This window comes from Macaca fascicularis, chromosome 4 (genome assembly GCF_037993035.2).
Source record: "Macaca fascicularis isolate 582-1 chromosome 4, T2T-MFA8v1.1".
Taxonomy (NCBI): Eukaryota; Metazoa; Chordata; class Mammalia; order Primates; family Cercopithecidae; genus Macaca; species Macaca fascicularis.
In genome coordinates this window covers 105,166,188-105,186,784 of record NC_088378.1, presented here as the reverse complement: position 1 = coordinate 105,186,784, position 20,597 = coordinate 105,166,188, and the positions used below count along the sequence as shown (strand labels likewise).

The 20,597-nt window shown below is 34.8% G+C and overlaps 1 protein-coding gene across 1 annotated transcript in view; it reads right to left on the bottom strand.

Moving 5' to 3' along the window:
* Window positions 1–20,597, bottom strand: part of LMBRD1 (LMBR1 domain containing 1) — a 130,354-nt gene that overhangs the window by 63,988 nt on the left and 45,769 nt on the right. Inside the window, exons 5-7 of the mRNA XM_045391092.3 lie at window positions 18,248–18,315; window positions 11,210–11,298; window positions 7,358–7,431 (exon numbers count right to left, since the gene is read on the bottom strand). Of these exons, the coding sequence (XP_045247027.1) occupies window positions 7,358–7,431; window positions 11,210–11,298; window positions 18,248–18,315 (231 nt within the window). The remainder of the gene's footprint in view (window positions 1–7,357; window positions 7,432–11,209; window positions 11,299–18,247; window positions 18,316–20,597) is intronic.

The following is a 20,597-nucleotide window of genomic DNA, read 5'->3' as shown; positions in this document are numbered from 1 at the left end:
GGGTACAATTATTGAGTTTAATTGGCACTTATGTCTGAAAAGATAATATGATTTGACATTAAAACAAAAAGTTAATGTGTAAGTAAGGAGAAAGAATGAAGAAACATCAATAGTAAAGAAAAAATATTCATTAGAACAATGAGCATAATTCTGTATTTTCTTACAAAGCAACAGTCAAGTGCTTCATAAGCTTAGGAAAGGGAGATATCCAAAACAGAAGTTATTTTGCATTTTTTTGCTTAGGTATATGCAAAAGGACTCCCTTCTTCTATATGGCAAAACAAGAAACAACAACAAAACATCTTAAATTTACAGGATAGGTGTGTTGGTGGTTTCAAAGAAAATCCCAGAGATAAGACTAGAACACACAAAAAAAGCTGCACATCAATTCTCTTGATAGCAAAAAAGACAATACACTTTTTTAGCTTCTGTGTATGAGTGAAAATATGTGAAACTTGTTTTTCTGAGCCCAGCTTATTTCACCTAACATAGTGACTAAAACTAACGACTAAGAGAGGAGAGGCCGGTAAGGGTAGGGAGTACGGAGGGGAGATGAAGAGAGGCTTGATTCGTGGGTACAGTTAAATAGACAAAATAAGACCTAGTGTTCGATAGATCAGTAGGGTGACTACAGTCAACAATAATGTATTGTATATTTCCAAATAGCCAGAAGAAAATAATTCAGATATTCCCAGCATAAAGAAAAGATAAATGTTTAAGGTGATGGATATTCCAATTACCCTGATCTGATCATCATACATTATATGAAAGTCTCAGACTATCACATGTACTTGGAAAATGTGTATACCTATTATGTATCAATAAAAATAAAAGACAATACAGTTGGTTCCCATGTCACAATGGTTCAACTTAGGATTTTCATACTTTGTGATGGTGTAAGACCATTCTTTTTTACTTTCAGTACAGTAGTCAATAATTTACATAAGAAAACATTTGATATTTTATTGTAAAACAGGCTTGGTGTTAGATAATTTTGTGCAACTGTAGGCTAATGTAAGTGTTCTGAGCATGTTTAAGATAGGCTAAACTAAGATATTGTGTTCAGATAGGCTAAACTAAGCTATGATGTTCATTAGTTTAGGTGTATTAAGTGCATTTTTAAACTTACAATATTTTCAACTTATGATGGATTTAACAGAATGTAACCCCACTGTAAGTCAAAAAGCATCTGTGTCATATAGTAAAACATGAACATCAATAACCAATTCAAAAAGTGATTTAGAATTCTCACACTCCAAATATAAAGTTTTAGGAATGCCTTTCATTTCATATTTTCCTTGTTATGGATGCAGATAAATCGAAGAAATCTCACTCACTAAATATAAAACAAAGATTATAAATGATTAAGAAAAAATTGTCAGATTTTTCCTTATAGTGATACATAAAGTAATGGTGCACCTTACAATCGGTAGCATACATTCAGTGAAATGTGCTATCACATAGGCTGAGAAATTTGACTTTTAAAGGGAATTTCTTTCTCAAAATATTATTGAGAACCACTGTTGTGGTTCATAAGGTGTTGTAACATGAACTGAATGTTTGTCTTCCCCTAAAATTTGTATGTTGAAATCTAATCCCCAGTGTGATATTTGTAGGTGGAGTTTTCCAGAGTTAATTGAGTCATGAGAGTGGATCCCTTATAAATAAGATTAATGCCCTTATAAGAAGGGTCACAATAGAGCTTGCTTCCTTTCTCTCCCTGCTCTTTATCATATGAGCGTAGAATGAGAAGACAGCCAACTGCAAATCAAGGAAGAGGGACCTCACCAGACACCAGACATCTTGATGTTGTACTTCCCAGTCTCTAGAATCATGAGAAATAAAAGTTTGTTGTTTGAGTCACCCAGTCTATGGTACATCTGTTGTACTGACCTGAACTAAGACATGGAGGCAAACCAACATTTGATGGGTATAATAAGAAAGTATTAAATGTTTTATTTCTATATTTGAATCTTTATCACTTTAATTTTCTTTAACCTATCAGTTTATATTTTACATTAAATGTACATAAGTTAGCATAATAATATGTAAATATGCATTTATAATCATAAATATCCTGGTGGACATATTTAAAGTTTTACAGATAAAGGTATATAGTGAACAATTTAGCAGTCACTGCTTCTATAGGCACTTCACTGGTCTATATGATACATTTTGCTGAAGACATCATTATTCACCATCTCCCCACTTGGTGGCACCAAAAAATTAGAATATCTACATATATATCCATGCCTACAAGTTTTACTTTTTTAAATTTAATAAGTATCAATTCCCTTTCAATGTAAGCTTAAAATAACAGGCAAATATGCTGTTTGACCTTCTTCTCCTAAAGCTCACTGCCTAATTATTTGGCATTCATTAATACAGGGTACAGTAGTCAGAATCAGTAAAATTTAAATAATCAACTAGTTTCAAAAATAAACAATAATACATAACTAAGAAATTCACACTTGACTGACACATAAAATAAAAGAACTTCTCTAGCCTCAATACAAAACAAAATTCAGTTACAAATTCTTTAAGAAACACGATTTTTACATTTCATATATGTAGGGTCAAAGTACTCAAGTATTAATTTCCCACTCTGGGTACTTAATAATTAAGATTAAACGTCTTCTACTCCTCATGAATATTTTCTATACCCTCTTTTAAGCTGTCACAAGAAATGCTCAGTTCTCAAGCTTTTCCAAGGTAAGTTAGGAGAAAACTTTGTATCCCAATTACAAGCAAGTATGATAATTATACTATTTAACCATCTATCTACAATAAAACCACATATCTATAAATTGTTGGTTTTCACTGAATTTTTACTAAAATTCCAGTAGGTATTATTGGCTCATTTTTACAGATGGGGAAGCTTGGGATCAGGTAATAGATTTTCAACAAACTCACACCCACGAATGGAGCTCAGCTATACACACCATGATGCCCCTCTTGAACAGAGCATCATCTACCTTCCTCTTCCCCTCCCTCTATATATCATAGGTATTAAAATTGGTCAAATCATGGCTTGGTAGCAAAGCCTGAGCTTTGAGTACTTGTAGTGCTATTCAAAAGATATTATCTCTCTATCCACACTTCCCCAACCCCAACTAACCACCATTCAATTACCAAGGCCTTTTGACTTACCTTTGAATAAGGAACACTCTCACTGATCATAATACAACTGCTTTTTGCATTTGGTTTATTTTCAGTGAGAGAAGAAAGAGGTGGGAACTATAGTTTGAACCATATGAAACTGTGAATATTCAACTGTTTAAGCTAATAGTGACTATTTATTAAGTGGCCAGTAGATTCCAAGACTTGGTGGATTATTTAATTAAATCCTCACTACTTTATTACTTAAATATTATACCACTATAAAGATGAAGAAATTTAGATGGGAAAGTAGGTCAGGAGACCCATGGATCCACATTTCAGCCTCTCCACACCAATTATTTTAATTTTATTGTTTATACTGCTTAAAGAAAACAAATAACTGCTGGGAAGCTGGATCTTAGCAGGCTGTTACACTGGAATCTCTCCCTTGGCCTTAGGCCTTAAGTGGCCCCTCTCTACCTATTTAGCAAACTCTTTTATGTGTTCCTGGTTCCCGCCCTCAATCCCATCATTATAAGGTCCTCTGGTTGTTTTATCAATATCTTTCAGCCCAGCCCTCTATACAGTAAAGTATCACATAATGTCATCAATGGATTCTTGGAAACTGTGACTTTAAGTGAAATGATGTATAACCAACCAATTTTTTTTGTGTGTGTGTGAGACGGAGTCTCGCTCTTGTCGCCCAGGCTGGAGTGAAATGGCGCAATCTCGGCTCACTGTAACCTCTGCCTTCCAAGTTCAAGCGATTCTCCTGCCTCAGTCTCCTGAGTAGCTGGGATTACAGGAGCCCACCACTAAGCCCAGCTAATTTTTGTATTTTTAGTAGAGATGGGGTTTCACCATGTTAGCCAGGCTGGTCTCAAACTCCTGACCTCAGGTGACCCGCCCAACTCGGCCTCCCAAAGTGCTGGAATTACAGGCATGAGTCACTGCGCCTGGCAACAAAACCAATTTTACTACAGACTAATTGATGTAAACAAGAGCTAACTTCCTATGGCATATTTCTGGTCACAAGAACATCATCAAACTTCTAAATAAAGATTCTAAATAAACTTCTAAATAAATAAAGTATCTAATATTAAATACTGAAATAAATGTAAGCTCTACATACATTTAGGAAAGATCAATAAAAACAAAATACTCAACTTGGTGAATCAGTGAGTGACGATGGTTGTGGTCATAGTGGGTTAAATTAAGGAATAAATGTTTGCAAAGTGAAAATTATAAAGAGCACCTCCTACCACCACACAGTTCAAAAACAAAAACAAACAACGTTGGGCTAGCTGAACGTTTTTGTATTACAATTATTGTTATGCACTTGTATGTAGTATACTTTTTGAATTTTTATTATACAATAATTTGCATTCATTTATTCATTCATTTTTCAACCCACTTATTCTTAGTTCAGGGTCATGGGTGGCTGGAGCCTATCCCACCAGTTCAGGTTGCAAGGCAGGAACCAACACTGGACAGGATGCCATTCCAACTGCAGGGTACACTCACACATACCTACACTAACTCCTACTGGTACAATTTCAGACATACCAATTCATCTAATGTGCACATCTTGGGAATGTGGGAGGAAACCAGAGTACCCAGAGAAAACCCACGCGGACATGGAAACAACGTGCAAACTCCACACGGTGGCCCTAGCCAGAAACTCATCTTTTTTCACATCAACATTGTAAGAAAACATGAAAAAAAAAATGTTATTGAGGACCTGCTGTATTCTAGAAAAGTGAAGCTCTTTTAAGGATAGCTTAACTAATTCAGTATGAATATTATGTTGGTTCAATTGATTTAAATAATTTTCAAAGTTTCCAGTTAAATATAAAATAGTTTAAAATATTTCTTTCCAATAATATCAGTCCTACAAAGAAGCTCTCTTTGAAATAGTTTTAATAACAACTTACTTTCTCCACTCCCACTTGCTACCCTCATAGCTTATTTAATTCAGAGCCACCAGAGTAGTACTGTTAAAATGTTTGTCAGAGCCCATGAACTTTTCCATTTAAAAACTTACAGTGGTTTCTATTCTCAATCAGCATAAAATTCAAAACCCTAACTGCGGACTATAAAGCTCACATGACATGGCCTCTTGTTACCTCTCAATGAAACTTTTACTACTCCCCCTTGTCAACTGAATTCCAGCCACAATAGCTTTGCCTCCTTGCTAGTATCTGAATATAGCATGTACATGCCCACCTCAGGATCCTCACCCTTACTCTTCTGTCATGACTTACTTTCACTTCATTCAGGTCTCTGTTCAGATGTTAGAAACTATTCCTGATCTTTACAGTAGTCTCAGCCTCTACTACTGTCTATCTCCTTATGCTGCCTTATTTTTCCTCATAGTATCTACCAACTGACCACCGGGAGACATGTCTCTGTGCATCTTTCATTTCTGCATATTTTGCAAGCCAGGAGCTAACTGACCGCCCCCCCACCCGACCCACCACTTTTTTTTTTTCTGTACTATCTTTTCAAAGATCTTTGTATAGCAAATAGTCTTGGCAGATACACAAAATATCTTTCCCTGCAGCAAAGGACAGGCATGCTTACCATCCATTATAAAAGATTCAGCTTCCCTAAGCTCAGGGTTCCTCTTCTACAATGCACTCAATTATGTGCAGGTCTCATCTAGTTCTCTCCCCATTGCCCTAGGGGAACTGGGACTCGGGAAACCAATACAAAAAAACGCTGATCCTATGGCTACTGCTATTGCTATGAGTAGAAGTCTTACATCTTCAGTTGCCATTCATAAAACTGGCAGGTTACAAGTAGGGTAAATATCTTGGCCCTTCATAGTTCTTGACATTGACATTACATATTGAATTTCTCTCTATTTTTTTTCTCCTGACTAATGTTTGATTGCTATATCCTCATTTCTCTATAGGTTTCAAAGCACTTTTACAAATAGTATCATCTGACCTTCAAAAATCCCTGTGGAACATTTTCTATTTCCATTTAATAGGGAAGACACTGATCCAGAAAGGTTAAAGGACAAACCCAAGATTAGCATAACAGATCAGTCACAGAATAATAGCAATTAGAATCCAGGTCTAATTCCTAATTTGTTATTAACTTGTGACTACTTCTTAAAAGATAACTACTATACTGTACATTCTGTGAGACAGAAGAATATCACCCACTGATATTACATAGCAAATTCCTTACGTGGTATCACATAAAAACACAAAAATGTCAATGAATAATAAAACTGAGTACCCAAATAAGCACCTGTAAGACACTGAAATGTACGTCTTTTGGGGTTCTTTTATTATACATTACGGCACGTGAGTGATCATGCGACAAAACTAGATTCCGTTCTTACAGTAACAGCCATTTCCTTTATGTCTACAGGAAGACATCTTAAGAAAATACCCAAAAAAGTTTCCTTTGTAACCAGAATTTTCATCTTTGCAAGAATTAAGAGTGCTTCCACATAAACTTCATTAACCTGAAAGGTTCCAGATAATATTAATGCTGTTTCTACAACTCTCAAGATAGGTAATAAAGAAGCATTTATTACTAGCTTTTTATCTATGATGTGAGCAAAAGACTCAAAGAGAAGTCTGTATACAACTTGGTCAGTCATTTATAATTCACACCTTACCACTTCCAGGAAGACTGAAGGGAAAAAAAGTCGAGAGTATAAGAATAGATTTCATATACAAGAGAAGTGTCAAGTTATATAAAATATCTGATTTTAAAAGCCCTATATTCCCAAGTAGAGTAAATCTCCAAAATCAGTAATAGATATGGTCTATGGTTCAGAGTTCTAAAATGCTTATAAATCTATTAATATGCTTATAAATCTATATGCTTATAGATGCATATAGATTTATAAGCATGCTTATAAATCTATTAATATGCTTATATTATACATGCTTATATTATAAATGTATTAATATGCTTATAAATCTATATGCCTATAGATTTATAAGCATATCAGATATTATAAATCTAATATATGGATTTATAAGCATAGATTATAACAGTATATAATCACCTTCAAGGTTTGTAAGTTATAAAACTTGATTATTACATTGCACAAATACAGCTAAAATGATGATGACTAAGTAGTTAAAATTTTACCCTTAAGTAAAGAAAACTGAAGAAAAATTGAAAAAGAATCAAAATATTATAAAGGAAAACAATAAAGTTTAATAAATTACTAAGCTAAAAAAATTGCTTTATAAGGCAATTTTAACTCAATTATCCCCATTTCACTTACTGTGTAAGTTATAGCTGCCAACATTCCGATCAAGGTCAGAGAACTGATAGAAAATGACAACGCAGCTAAACCATCTATGAAGAAAGAAAAACTGTTAAAAATGTACATATACACTACTCAAATACTTGTATTTGGCAAATCAACATAGAAAGCTGAGCGGCTTACATATTTTGAAAAAATAAAAACCACTATGTATTACCGTATTCTTGAAGTGCTAACTCCAAGTGGAGAAAAGAGTTTCTAAAGGACTTTTTAAAAATTGATTTGTAAAAAATCTTTCAGACTAGCTGAGATTTTCTTTCCTTCACCTCTTAAAATTAAGAGGAAAATTACTGGCTAATTATTGGGCCCAAAAAGAGATCAGTAAAATACCAGATGTTCAAAAGGTGATTAAAAAGATCACATGGCCTTTCTTAATGGCAGACCCTGAGAAATAACATTTCATAGGAAAGCTACTGACCTTGACTCTTTCTCCCTTCTCCCCTCACTCAGTCTTGAGACTTTCAGTTTCTTTGTTCTTAATTTTCAAATCAGTTCTTAATAGACAGTCAAAAACTAAAATCTTAATTAAAGAGTTTATTTCACTTTTTAACTTGAAAGGAGAAGCTTGCCCACTTGGCAGAAAAATAAAAGCAAACACACCTAGAAAATAGATTCAAAAATACACACACACACACACACACACATACACACACACACACAAAATACTATGCTAACTAGTTGGATTTAGGAAATTATCTAAAGGAAGGTCAAAGAGTGAGGGGCAGGAATGATACTTTCACATAAATATATCAAATTATGTAATAAAACACTATGCAAATTTGAATATTCTTAGGTAGGAGCAATACTTTTTCCAGTTTTAAAACAGGTCCTATTAGGCCTGTATTGATCGAGTTTAAATGCAAGTCCTGTGGAACCAAATACAAGGTTTCGATTAATTTAAGGTATTAACACTAATCTTTTATGAGTACTAATAAAATTATAATGATCTATCATCTTAAAACTCATGTCTCAGTTTTGTATAACACATAGAGCATATTATTAACAAATTCACAATCATGCAAGGCAAATTTTTAAGCCTTAATTTTTTAAAACTACTTTTTATCAAATCAAAGACATTTTGATGCTGTTACTTTATTGATCATATCAGAAGTATCAACAGAACGTGTTCATACAACTAGGAGGGTCTGAAATCTGGCTGATAATAATTTTAAGGTACTATCACTTGTAAAATATATCTCCCAAACAGAGATGTAAAAATCTGAAAAATTATGTGCCTTAGAAATGATAAAATAGACATGTTGACATATTTGGCCAATCAAAATGTTAATATTACTAATAGTCCAAATCATCTGAACCAAATAACTCAAAATTGATCATTATTAATTATTCCCATTTGGATAAAAGATGAATAAAAACATGTGCTGAAGATACTTGAAGATGCATTCTCTTTACATGTTAGGGGGTCTTTGATCTGGGCATATACATCTTTATGATATAATAAATCCTATTGTAAACAAGTTGTAGTATAGTCACAAAATGCATTACTCTGCTGCAATAAAAAGGAACTACTAATACAAATGAATTTTAAAACATTATTTCATGAAAAATGCCAGGCATACACAAAAAAGAATCATTAATAAATGGAATCAGAATTCCACTTACAATATTCAAAAAAAGCAAAACTAATATAACTAATATACAGTGGCAGAAATTATAACAATGGTGCCTCTCCTGGGAGATGATATTAACTGAATGGCATACTGCAAAAAAATTGCTGGAGTGATGGATGTGTTCTATACCTTAACTGCAATCGGTTACAGTGACTGTATACACGTATCATGAGATCTATGCATTTTACTACATATAAAGCATTTTCTTAAAAAAGGTTATATAGGCCAGGTGCAGTGACTCATGTCTGTAATGCCAGAACTTTGGGAGGCCAAGGTGGGCGGATTACAAGGTCAGGAGTTCGAGACAAGCCTGGCCAATATGGTGAAACCCCATCTCTACTAAAAATACAAAAATTAGCTGAGCATGGTGGCGGCTACTCAGGAGGTTGAGGCAGAAGAACCACTTGAAACAGGGAGGCAGAGGTTGTAGTGAGCCAAGATCGCGTCACTGTACTCTAGCCTGGGTGACAGAGCAAGACTCCATCTCAATCAATCAATCAATCAATCAATAAAAAGGTTTATACCCTTGATGCCTGAAAAATGCAATGCAAGGAGGCAGGATGAGAGACAAAAGGACTAAAATTTAAGAATAGTTGGGTAACTGTTTTGGACTTACATAGCTGATCTAGAGTGATAAGTAACATGTATACTAGAATATGGTATTTAACATTGGAGACAAAAAAAAAATAAAGACTAAAGAGAATGGAATTACAAAAAACCAGAATAATGCTACCTATCTAATCACCAATTCAAGTTATACTAATACTCAAAGTATAACTTATGAAATAATGTTTAGGATAGAAGAGTAGTTACTCAAGATATCTAAAGGAGTTAACTCCAAGAAAAGAAGCCATTAATTTATCAGCGATAGAATCAAGGTATATAAATCTGACGATTCAGTGTTAGTAGATGCCAGGCCTGCTACCCTTATTCTTGCTGGTATCAGTAAGATATTAATGAATCACAATGTACAACATGAGATCTTAAGTGGAAATCAAGAAAATTAAGAACTCATACAGCAGACTGCAAGACTTAATTTAATCATTGTTTAGTATTGTACCTAGGTAAAAAGAAAGAAGTGCTGCTCAAAGAATGTACAGTACCTATTAGAATAGTCAAAAAAGCAATTTTTCTGCATAATATTAATAGAAATAAGTACACTAGGTATCTTTAAAAATAAGGTTGCTATGTTCAAATGCACAAGGAATTTTTAATATGATACACAGTATTTTAACATCACTTTCTAACGCCAAAGTTATTTTTTCAATGATTAAGCAACTTTCTTAATCTAACCCATGAGCCTTTTTTTTTTTCTGTAAAAACCTAGGTCACACAGAGTAAGTTAAGGAAAACTTCTAGAAAAGCCATGCCAAAATATTTTGATGAGGTAAATTTCTAAAACAGTATTTAATTCATATAAAACCTCTGTAATTTATATTTTATATAAAAGATGATTTAATCTCAAACAAAAACATAAAGGTTCTCTCTTACTAATTAAAAATTAAAAATGAAACCCAATATACCCAGTATATTTCTTTAGCATATTATTTTATATTATCCTAAGTGAATTAGAAATTATAAGAGCCTCACTGCTAAAATACTTTGAAGAAAAGATTAAATTTTCTTTCAACATGGTAATTTTATGAAGAGGTCAAGAAAATAGCTACGTAATAGCTAGAAGGCTAAAAGCAAACCTTAAGAACGCAATACTTCTAATTTGTCTAGCATTAGGTTCAAAACAACGAGTTAGAAAAACTGGAGTTAAATTTTTTTTTTTGAGACAAAGCCTCGCACTGCCTTGCTCAGTCCCCCAGGCTGGAATGCAGTGGCGCAATCTCAGCTCACTGCAACCTCCACCTCCTGGGTTCAAGAGATTCTCCTGCCTCAGCCTCCCGAGCAGCTGGGATTACAGGCACCTGCCACTGCACCCAGCTAATTTTTGTATTTTTAGTAGAGACGGGGTTTGGCCACGTTGGCCAAGCTGGTCTCAAACTCCTAACCTTGTGATCCACCCCCAACCCCTCAGCCTCCCAAAGTGCTGGGATTACAGGCACGAGCCACCACACCCAGCTGAGGTTAAATTCTTAACAAAATACAAATAGACTGCTTCTCAAAAGTTCGAAGTATCAGGAAATATAAATTACTATGTTTTTTTTTAAAAAAAAAAAACGACACTTACGACTACTTCCAAGTTCTTCAAATAGGAACTTCACTTTTTCCCACTCTGTAGAATTTTTGTTATTGGGAACATTCAATGGAACAAAGGCACTACAAAAGAGAAAATAATTGTTTTAATAGCTTTAAAGATAAAACGTTAAATTAGATAGTTTGAAACTCAAATTATTTTTCTCCAAAACAATAAATAAATAAAATCTGTACTATGCACAGAGGGGAGTGGTTAAATATCTATGCATTTACTTCATTGCAAATTTGTTTTAATAGTTGTATTACTGCATTCAGTAAAATTTCCCTTGTAATCCCGTATGTTTTCTGCACTTAAAATACTTTATTATACATTAATAAAGCTGGGAAAAAACAAAAAATAAATATATAATATTTTGAGAATGGACCATAGGTTTTAGACGATCAAAACAATCCACAAAAAAGGTTAAGGACATCTGTATTAAATCAGTAAAGCAGAATGTAAATATATGCAATTATTTAAGAAAAGAAATATATTAGAATAAACAGTAAATGTCTCACTGTGGAATTGAAGTGATTACTTTTTTATTAGCATTTTTCTATTAATATATCTTTCAAGATTCTATCCAACAGACACAATGAAAGTAGTTTCAAAACTATTTGTTTTTCAACCCACAGGTGAAGAGGAACTGTAGAAATAATAGAGATAGCTAGCATCCTAGGATCTGCTCTATGATCTTAGACTGGGAAAAGGTAGAATAAATAAATGTTCACTTTATTATCTAGCCCATATCAATAACAAGAAGATAATCAAGAGATTAAGGTAAAGAGCTGGGTATCCCTTAGGTTGCATATGGGTAGGAACAAACAGGAGTAGGAAGTAAAAAAAAAGAAAAAAAGAATCCCTATTTCCTATTGCTACTGATAACTCTTATTTTTAAAATGACTGGGCACAGCATGTCAGGAGGTTAAATTTCTAACAATCTGCATTGACTTCAGTTTACTATATTCTTCTTAATCTTCGAGACTTATTTCTCCTCACTTTTAGAAAAAAAAAAAAGGTGCTTACTCACAGGCATAGAGGAATAAATGCAGAAAGTTTATTATCTGTTGACCGAGGTATGAAATCAAACAAAGAGCAGAGGTGTGGAATCAAGAAATAAAATTATAACATTTTTGTATATCATACATCCATAACACAAATATAAACTAAGCAAGAAAAAACTACCTATATGTTATTCCTTTATTTGAACAGAGTTTGTTCTGGATATCCCAGAAAGTATGTTCTGAACTTGTTAGTTGGGAATAACCAATCTGTGAGAGTGGGAAAACAAAAATTTCTATATTGTACAAAATACCACCTATCGTACTATTAAAAAAGAAATATGTATTAGGATATCTAAAAATAGCATTCATACTCATAGGGCTCAATATGCAATATTCTAAAACTCAGTATGTCAGTTTTAGGTAATCAAAGATATTGTACAGAAAGAGAAGAAAATTAATTAACCCTTGCTCTTGATGACATACGTTCAACTCCTGAGCAGAATTATCTAGTAGTTCAAATATTCAAAAAAGAGTAACACCAGAGGGAACCTTATATAACCAAAAAAAAACTAAAAAGACTAAGTGACCCACACTACTATCAGAATGACTTCAGGAAAATACTTCGAAAGCATCCATCAGAGAGTTAACATTTGAGCACTTAGTATTTTAGGTATAAACGAAAGCACAAATTCAAAGCAGGTTCCTAAATCACTTTACCACCAGGATTTTATAATCTAAAAAACAGACCTAAAATATTTTCACATAAACTAAGAAAGCATCCATAAGTCGAACTCAAAATATGGCAAAGGCACTAATTAATCAACACAGACCCTGGCCTTAATTCTGCAGGACTCTGATGAACCCGGCTTTCCTTTTTCAATGGAACTGATGTAGGGTAAGAAGACCCAGAGGGCAGAGCAGAACCTGACTGGTATAAAAGCATGTCAACCTTTTAACCACCAGAAAGAATAAACCACTGTTCATTAGCCAAATAGCAGCCCCACAGACAAAGATCTATAAAGAAAAAGAAATGCCTACCAACAGATGAAAAGGCAACTGAAGTCAAAGTTATAATACAGATACATCAGTTCTGAGGAAAGAGACAGCAGTTAAGATTATCAGGTGTTTAGTATACTAAATGAAATGGTGATGACATTAAAGTAACCAAGAGTTAGTATACAACGGGATTTGTGTGGTAGAAAGGTTCACATACTTTTAAAATTTCAGCCCTTCTAGAAAAAAAAAAATGTATACAGAGCACCTCAGCTTCCAAAAACACAAAGTATTAGATTAAGCCATTTATGACTAGTGTTCCATTATTGGAATATTAAGCTTGTGGGAGTTATTTATATTTCACTGCTCAAGGTCATCACCAAGGTCTGATTTTTCACTAAAAAAATTTGCAACCTCTGGCATAAATGGGTTAAAATACAAACTAGAGTCTAGTAAGACAAAACTTTTCCCTCATGCCCTTGAAAACAATAAAACTAAAAAACTGCTTAGTAAAAATATTTTCTACCCAATCTGATTCACTGAATTAGCTTAACACACATCATCTCTTCAGAAAGAGACAAAGAAAAAGCTAATGAATTTCAGTAGATATGAAATGGAAATGATGAATTCAGCAGACTGAAAATAAGATGTTCACTTCTTACACTCCATCACCAAGTCAATTCATATTTATCTTCCAAATAGCTTATGTTTCTTCCTCTCTGTTCTCTTGGTAACCACTGTAGTTCCAAAGCTCACCTGAACTTATATAATGGCTACTTAACTGATCTTCCTACCTACTATTTACATACCACTTCTCCAACCCAACACCCAAAATCCTCTTGCAATGCATCCTCCACAGTGTTGTAACTCTTTTTTTTTTTTTTTTTTTTGAGACGGAGTGTCACTCTGTTGCCAGGATGGAATGCAGTGGCTCAATCTCAGCTCACTGCAACCTCCGCCTCCCAGGTTCAAGCTGTTCTCCTGCCTTAGCCTCCCAAGTAGCTAGGATTACAGGTGCACACCACTATGCCCAGCTAATTTTTGTATTTTTAGTAGAATTCACTACGTTGGCCAGCATGGTCCCGATCTCTTGACCTCGTGATCCACCTGCCTGGACCTCCCAAAGTGCTGGGATTACATGCAGGAGTCACCATGCCCAGCCCACAGTGCTGTAACTCTTAAAGTAAGGTCATATATATTTATTTTCATGCATTCATGTACACAAATATATACACATCTTCACTGTCTTTCAATTACTCAGTAGGACAAAATTAAAAATTTCTTAAATATGGCATGTAAGACCCAGAGTCTACTCACCTGGCTAATGTCATATCCTGTCACTTGCCCACAGGAACACTTGAAACATCACATTACCCTTCTTTTTTTGAGGGGAGGAGAAATCTAAATTCACATCATACTTTTTATGTCATTCTTCAAACACTCCATGCTAACCTCAGCCTCCCAGTTAATATATTTTATAGACTGAATTGTGCTCCCTAAAAATTCATATGTTGCTGGCTCTCTGCTCCTCCACTCTATAGAGAGCCTCATCTTTGCAGCAGCACCAGCCACATCACTGAGACATCATGGTGGAAGTGAAGGGCAGAGTGAATGGATTTGGTCATAGTGGTGCCTGGTCACCAGAGCTCCTTTTAACCCTGGCAAAGGGAATATTGTTGCCATCATTGACCCCTCAGTGACCTTAACTATATGGCCTAAATGTTCCAACATGACTCCACCCATGGCAAGTTGTAGGGCACTGTCAAGGCTGAGAACTGGAAGCTTGTCGTCAATGGAAATCTCATCACCCTCTTCTTACAGGTGCAAGATTTCACCAAAATTAAATGGGGTGATTTGGGCGCTGATAATGTTGTGAAGTCTACCAGCATCTTTACTACCATGAAGAAGGCTGAGATTCTCTTAGAGCAGGGAGCCAAAAGGATCCTCATCTCTGCCCCTTCTGCTGATACCCCCATGTGATGGGCCTGAACCATGAGAAGTACAAAAATGGCATAAAGATGGTCAGCAATGCCTCCCGCACTATCAACTGCTTCGTCACCCTGGACAACTGTGGCATCATGGAGGGACTAATGACCACAGTTCAAGCCATCATTGGCACTCAGAAGACCATGAATGGTCCCTTTGGGAAACTGTGGTGTGACAGCTGTGAGGCTCTCCAGAACATCATCCCTGCCTCTACCTGTGTTGCCAAGGCTGTGGGCAAGGTCATCCCTGAACTACAGGAAGCTTACTGGCATAACTTTCCATGTCCCCACTGCCAATGTGTTGGTTGTGGACCTGATGTGCCATCTGGAGAAACTTGCCAAATATGATGACATAAACAAGATGGTAAAGCAGGCATTGGAGGGTCCCCTCAAAGGCATCCTGGACTACCCTGAGCAACAGGTTGTCTCTTCCAACTTTACTAGTGATACTCTTTCACCTTCGATACTGGGCTGGCCTGCCTTCAACAACTACTTTTTCAAACTCATTTTCAGATATGACAACGAATTTGGCTATAGCAACAGGGTGGTGGAACTCATGTTCCACCTGGCTTCCAAGGGGTAAGAGCCCCTGATCACCAGCTCCAGCAAGAGCACAACAGGGAGAGAGAGGCTCTCAGCTGATGGGGAGTCCCTGCCACACTCAGTCCCCCACCACACTGAGAATCTCCCCTGGTCACAGTTTCCGTGCCAGATCCCCTGAAGAAGGAGGAACCTAGGGAGTACCACTTTGTCATGCACTATCAATAAAATCCCCTGTACTCAACTCCCCCCAAAAAAAGAAAAAAGAAAATCCCTATGTTGAAGCCCTAACTCCCAATGTAATGGTATTTGGATACAGGTCCTTTAGCAAGGGAATTAGGGTTAAATGAAGTCAAAAGGGTGGGGCCCTAATTATCCCATGGCATTGGAGTCCTTATAAGAAGAGGAAGAGACACCAGAGAGTGCTCCTTCTCTCTCCTGCACCCTCTCACTCTCCCCCTCCCCTTCTCCCTCTGCAAGCACAAAGGAAAGACCACGTGAAGACAGAGCAAGAAGGTGGCCTTCGATAAGCCAGGAAGAGAACTCTCACCAGAAACCAAACTTGCCAGCACCTTTAACATAGACTTCTAGCCTCCAGAACCATGAGAAAATAAATGACTGTTATTTAAGCCACCCAGTCTATGATACTTTGTTATGGCAGCCAAAGCAGACGAAAACAATATACATGTTATTCATCTTTTTCATTTGTCAAGTCAGCTGACCAATGCCCATTCCTTCAAATCTCAACTCAAATATTACTTCCTCTTAGATCTCCTGATTCTTCAAGGCAGAGTAAGAACCTGCTCCTCTACCATCAACATCTGGTATGTATCTCCTATCAGAGCACTTAAACACTGTAATTCAAGGTATGAATCTGCATGCCTCCACAACGTAAACCTAGAGGACAGAGACCATGGTCCTCTATCTTTAGCCCAAAGATCTAGCATAGCATCCAACACATAAGTGTTCCAAAAACGTATGAGCTACATGAATCAGTTAAATCTAGATCACGGCTTTGCCATAAAATTATCTAGTTTTATCTTAAAAGAAACTCTGAATATGCCACCTTCAAAAATATTTCAAGACCTTTTGTCAATCACTTAACCTAAATGCACACCTCATTCAAACATTTACATATGGTAATGAGAAGAACACTGTCCTAGATGGCTGAAACGCTAATAATCTTTAATTCACTACTCTTTTATTCTGACTGTTGCAAAGATTTGTAGTTTTATTGGTGATTCTCATTCATGTTCTAAAATAGGAGTTGGCAAACTACTGGCTGCCTGTGTTTATAAATAAAGTTTTTCTAGAACACAGTCATGTTCTTTCCGTATTGTCTGATTACTTCTGAGCTACAAGAGAGACACAGAGACCATACAGACAGTAAATCTAAAATACTATCTATGCTTTAAGAAAAGTTTGCTGATTTCCACTCTAGATAATTCAGGTTTACATACAAGGGACATCTACGTTAACAAGGGAAATTAACATAAGTAGAGTTAGCTTTCTTTAAAAAGCCAAAAAAATACTTTAGAAATATACTCGGTAGCTAAAATACATAGAAAAACCACTAAAAAAGGTGCTTACAAAAAGTACTCTTTTTCATGACACATCAAGGCAGGTAAAAATAATTGAAAATATGACTTGACTATAAAACACATGCATCCTAAGAACTCCGGGAACTACAAAAAGTTACTCAACAATTTTATTCCTATTACAAGTTACATATAATAAGTAATTTTTTTATTTATGGAAAGTTATGTATTGAAAATTGTGAGACTAAATTATAAACAGAAACTTCAAAAAATTAATTAATTCCTAATGTATTTCCTAACATAAAAAAAGAAAGACTAATGACCTATTTTTAACAAAGATAAATGTCTTCCATTAACAAGGATAAATTTTAGATGTACAAACAAATAAGCAAAATGTTATTGATATAAGTATAAAAACAAGAAGAATTAAGAAAGGAAATTCACTGACAAAGATTTAAAGACTGATAGGGTCAAATCTGAAAAGATGCACAGACAAGGATTTTCATCAAAGTGTTATTTATAATAATGGGGAAACATTATAAATGTCTAAGCAGTTATCACTAGAAGATGAGTTAAATATATTTTTGTATCCTTAGAAGGAAATGCAATGTAGTCAAAATTGATGGATCTACACTTACTATCCTGAAGAGATGCCCGCAATATGTTAAGAAGTAGATTACCAAGAATTATATAAAATATAATCACATTTGTGTAAAACTAAAACATGTAGGGTGCATGCAAGAAGGGAGGTGCACTCTGCATGCACTCAAGCACATAAAAATGTCTAGATGAAACGACAGACAAAACTGTTAAATTGTGGCTATTGTTCTTTGGAGATACAGAGAGTGGATTGTTCTCTTTTTTTTACATTTTTTTTTTCTTTCCTAGATTTTTCTGAATGATCCTTTTATTATTTTTTTTCAAATAATTCTATTTCCATTTCATGGTTAAAAAAAAAAAACCAAGACTTACCCAACTAAAAGAAGCAGTGCACAAATCACAACAAATCCCAAAGTATACTTGAGTGCCGTTTTAATTTGCTAGATGCCAAGGAGAAAAAAGTATAACATTTAGCAAGCCCTTTAAAATATAAAATATTCTTGCAACAGTTTAACAGTACCTTCACATCAGATACACGCTTACAGTCAAAGGTTTCAACTAAGGTTTAAAACCTTAAAATTTAAAGAAAACGGATATACTACATCTTAAGTATCTTTGCAAAATATGAGATTTTTAAAATCTTTTCAATAGCTATGCCCTTGTAAAAACCAAACCACCTAAAGTATAGTTGATTCTCCAGTAGGCATCTTGAGTAAAATTATCAGAATATGTAATACTCCCGCAGACAGCAATCAGAATCTACAATGCCCCAATCCAATTCATCAAAATGGTTTATAATAATCAACACAATATACACGTTTTTGTTTGAGTATATACATGAGTATAAATATACTTGTATATATACTCACATATATGTACTCACATATACATATATGTGAGTATATATACACATACATAAATATTTATGTTTTTATATTTATACACATATTCATAAATATTTATGTATTTATGTATGTATATATGTGTATATATACTTACATACATTAATATATATTTCATACATATATAACATATGCCAGGCACTGATAAGAACATCACATATGTTAACTCATTTAATTCTCATAACAACTCTAAGATAGGCTGTTCTCATCTTTACTTTAGACATAACGAAGCTGAAGTCCAGAGAAGTTAATAATCTCTCCTAAGGCACATAGGTTATAAGTGATTAAGTAAGTACTTAAGACCAGGAACTTGGGAATTTAAAAACTATGTTTTGCTTGGTGCCTATAATATACTCCAAAGGCTAAGAAAAGCAAATAAAGACAAAGCTGGACATTCTGAATATGAATTAAAAAGTGAATAATAATCTCATTTTAAATCAGTCAGAAATAACATTTGTGCTCTCAGACTAATGAAGTATCTAAAAATGATCTTTTAAAATTTGAATGAATGTTTCACACAGTAAGTTCTTATTCACAAAGGGGATAAGATATCCCTTAGGAAAAAAACTGAAGAAAAGATAAAGAAGATCCTAAGATCAACCAAAGGGTAGAAGAATGTGCACTCTGGAAGAAGTGAAAAAGACTGCATAAATCTCATGGAGATTTTATTAAATTTGCAACTAGCTACCTTACTTTACATACCTTGGTTTTTCCAAATATAGAGTAATATAGTATCTGCAAATAACAGTTTTGACTCTCTTTATAAATATTTAAATGTCTAATTTTTTTTCTCTAACACTACGCTGATTATCACTCTAAGAGTCATTTAAAATACTGTTAATTTACTTGCTCCTAATCTTAATGCCAATGCTCTTGAGGTTTTAAGCATGATTAAGCATGATGCTAGCTTTTGACTGAATGTATTTATTTCTATATTTAAATACAAATGTAAACAAGGTATAAAACAAAATCCTGTAAGTCAAAAAGACATTTAGTCTTATTGTACAACTGTTCCCCTAAATTACAAAGTGTTTGATTTTGACATATACCTTTTAATATACATTTTTTCTTTGGCCTATTAATTACTATATACTAATAGATTTCCTGATTTTCAGTCACCCATGCAATTGAGAGACAGGCCCAACTCAGTTATATAATATTAATATATTTCTAAGATTCTCCTGAATTATATTTACTATTATTTTAATTAAGATGTTTATACCAATACTTAAGTGATAATGATCTGCAGTTTTGAACACACATGTGTGCTGTACTTGTCAGGTTTTTAAAAAGTCAGTCTTTTTTTTTGAGACAAAAGTCTCACTCTTGTCGCCCAGGCTGGAGTACAGTGGTGCAATCTCGGCTCACTGCAACCTCCGCCTCCTGGGTTCAAGCAATTCTCCTGCCTCAGCCTCCAGAGTAGCAGGCCCCCACCACCATGCCCAGCTAATTTTTATACTTTTGTACTTTTACTAGAGACAAGTTTTCGCCATGTTGGCCAGGCTGGTCTCTAACTCCTGACCTCAGGTGATCTGCCCACCTTGGCCTCCCAAAGTGCTGGAATTACAGGCATGAGCCACAGCACCCGTCTAAAAAGAAAGTCAGCCTTATCCTGGATTAGTAAGTACAACCTGTAAGTGCTCCTTCTTTATGCTTTTGAACAGGGGCCAGCAAACTACATTCAGCGTGCCACATCTGATTCATTTTCTGTTTTATTGGATTATAAAATGTTCATTGTCTCTGAATACTTTTAACACTATAATGGCAGACTTGAGTAGCTAAGACAGAGACCATATAGCCCACAAATCCTAAATTATTTA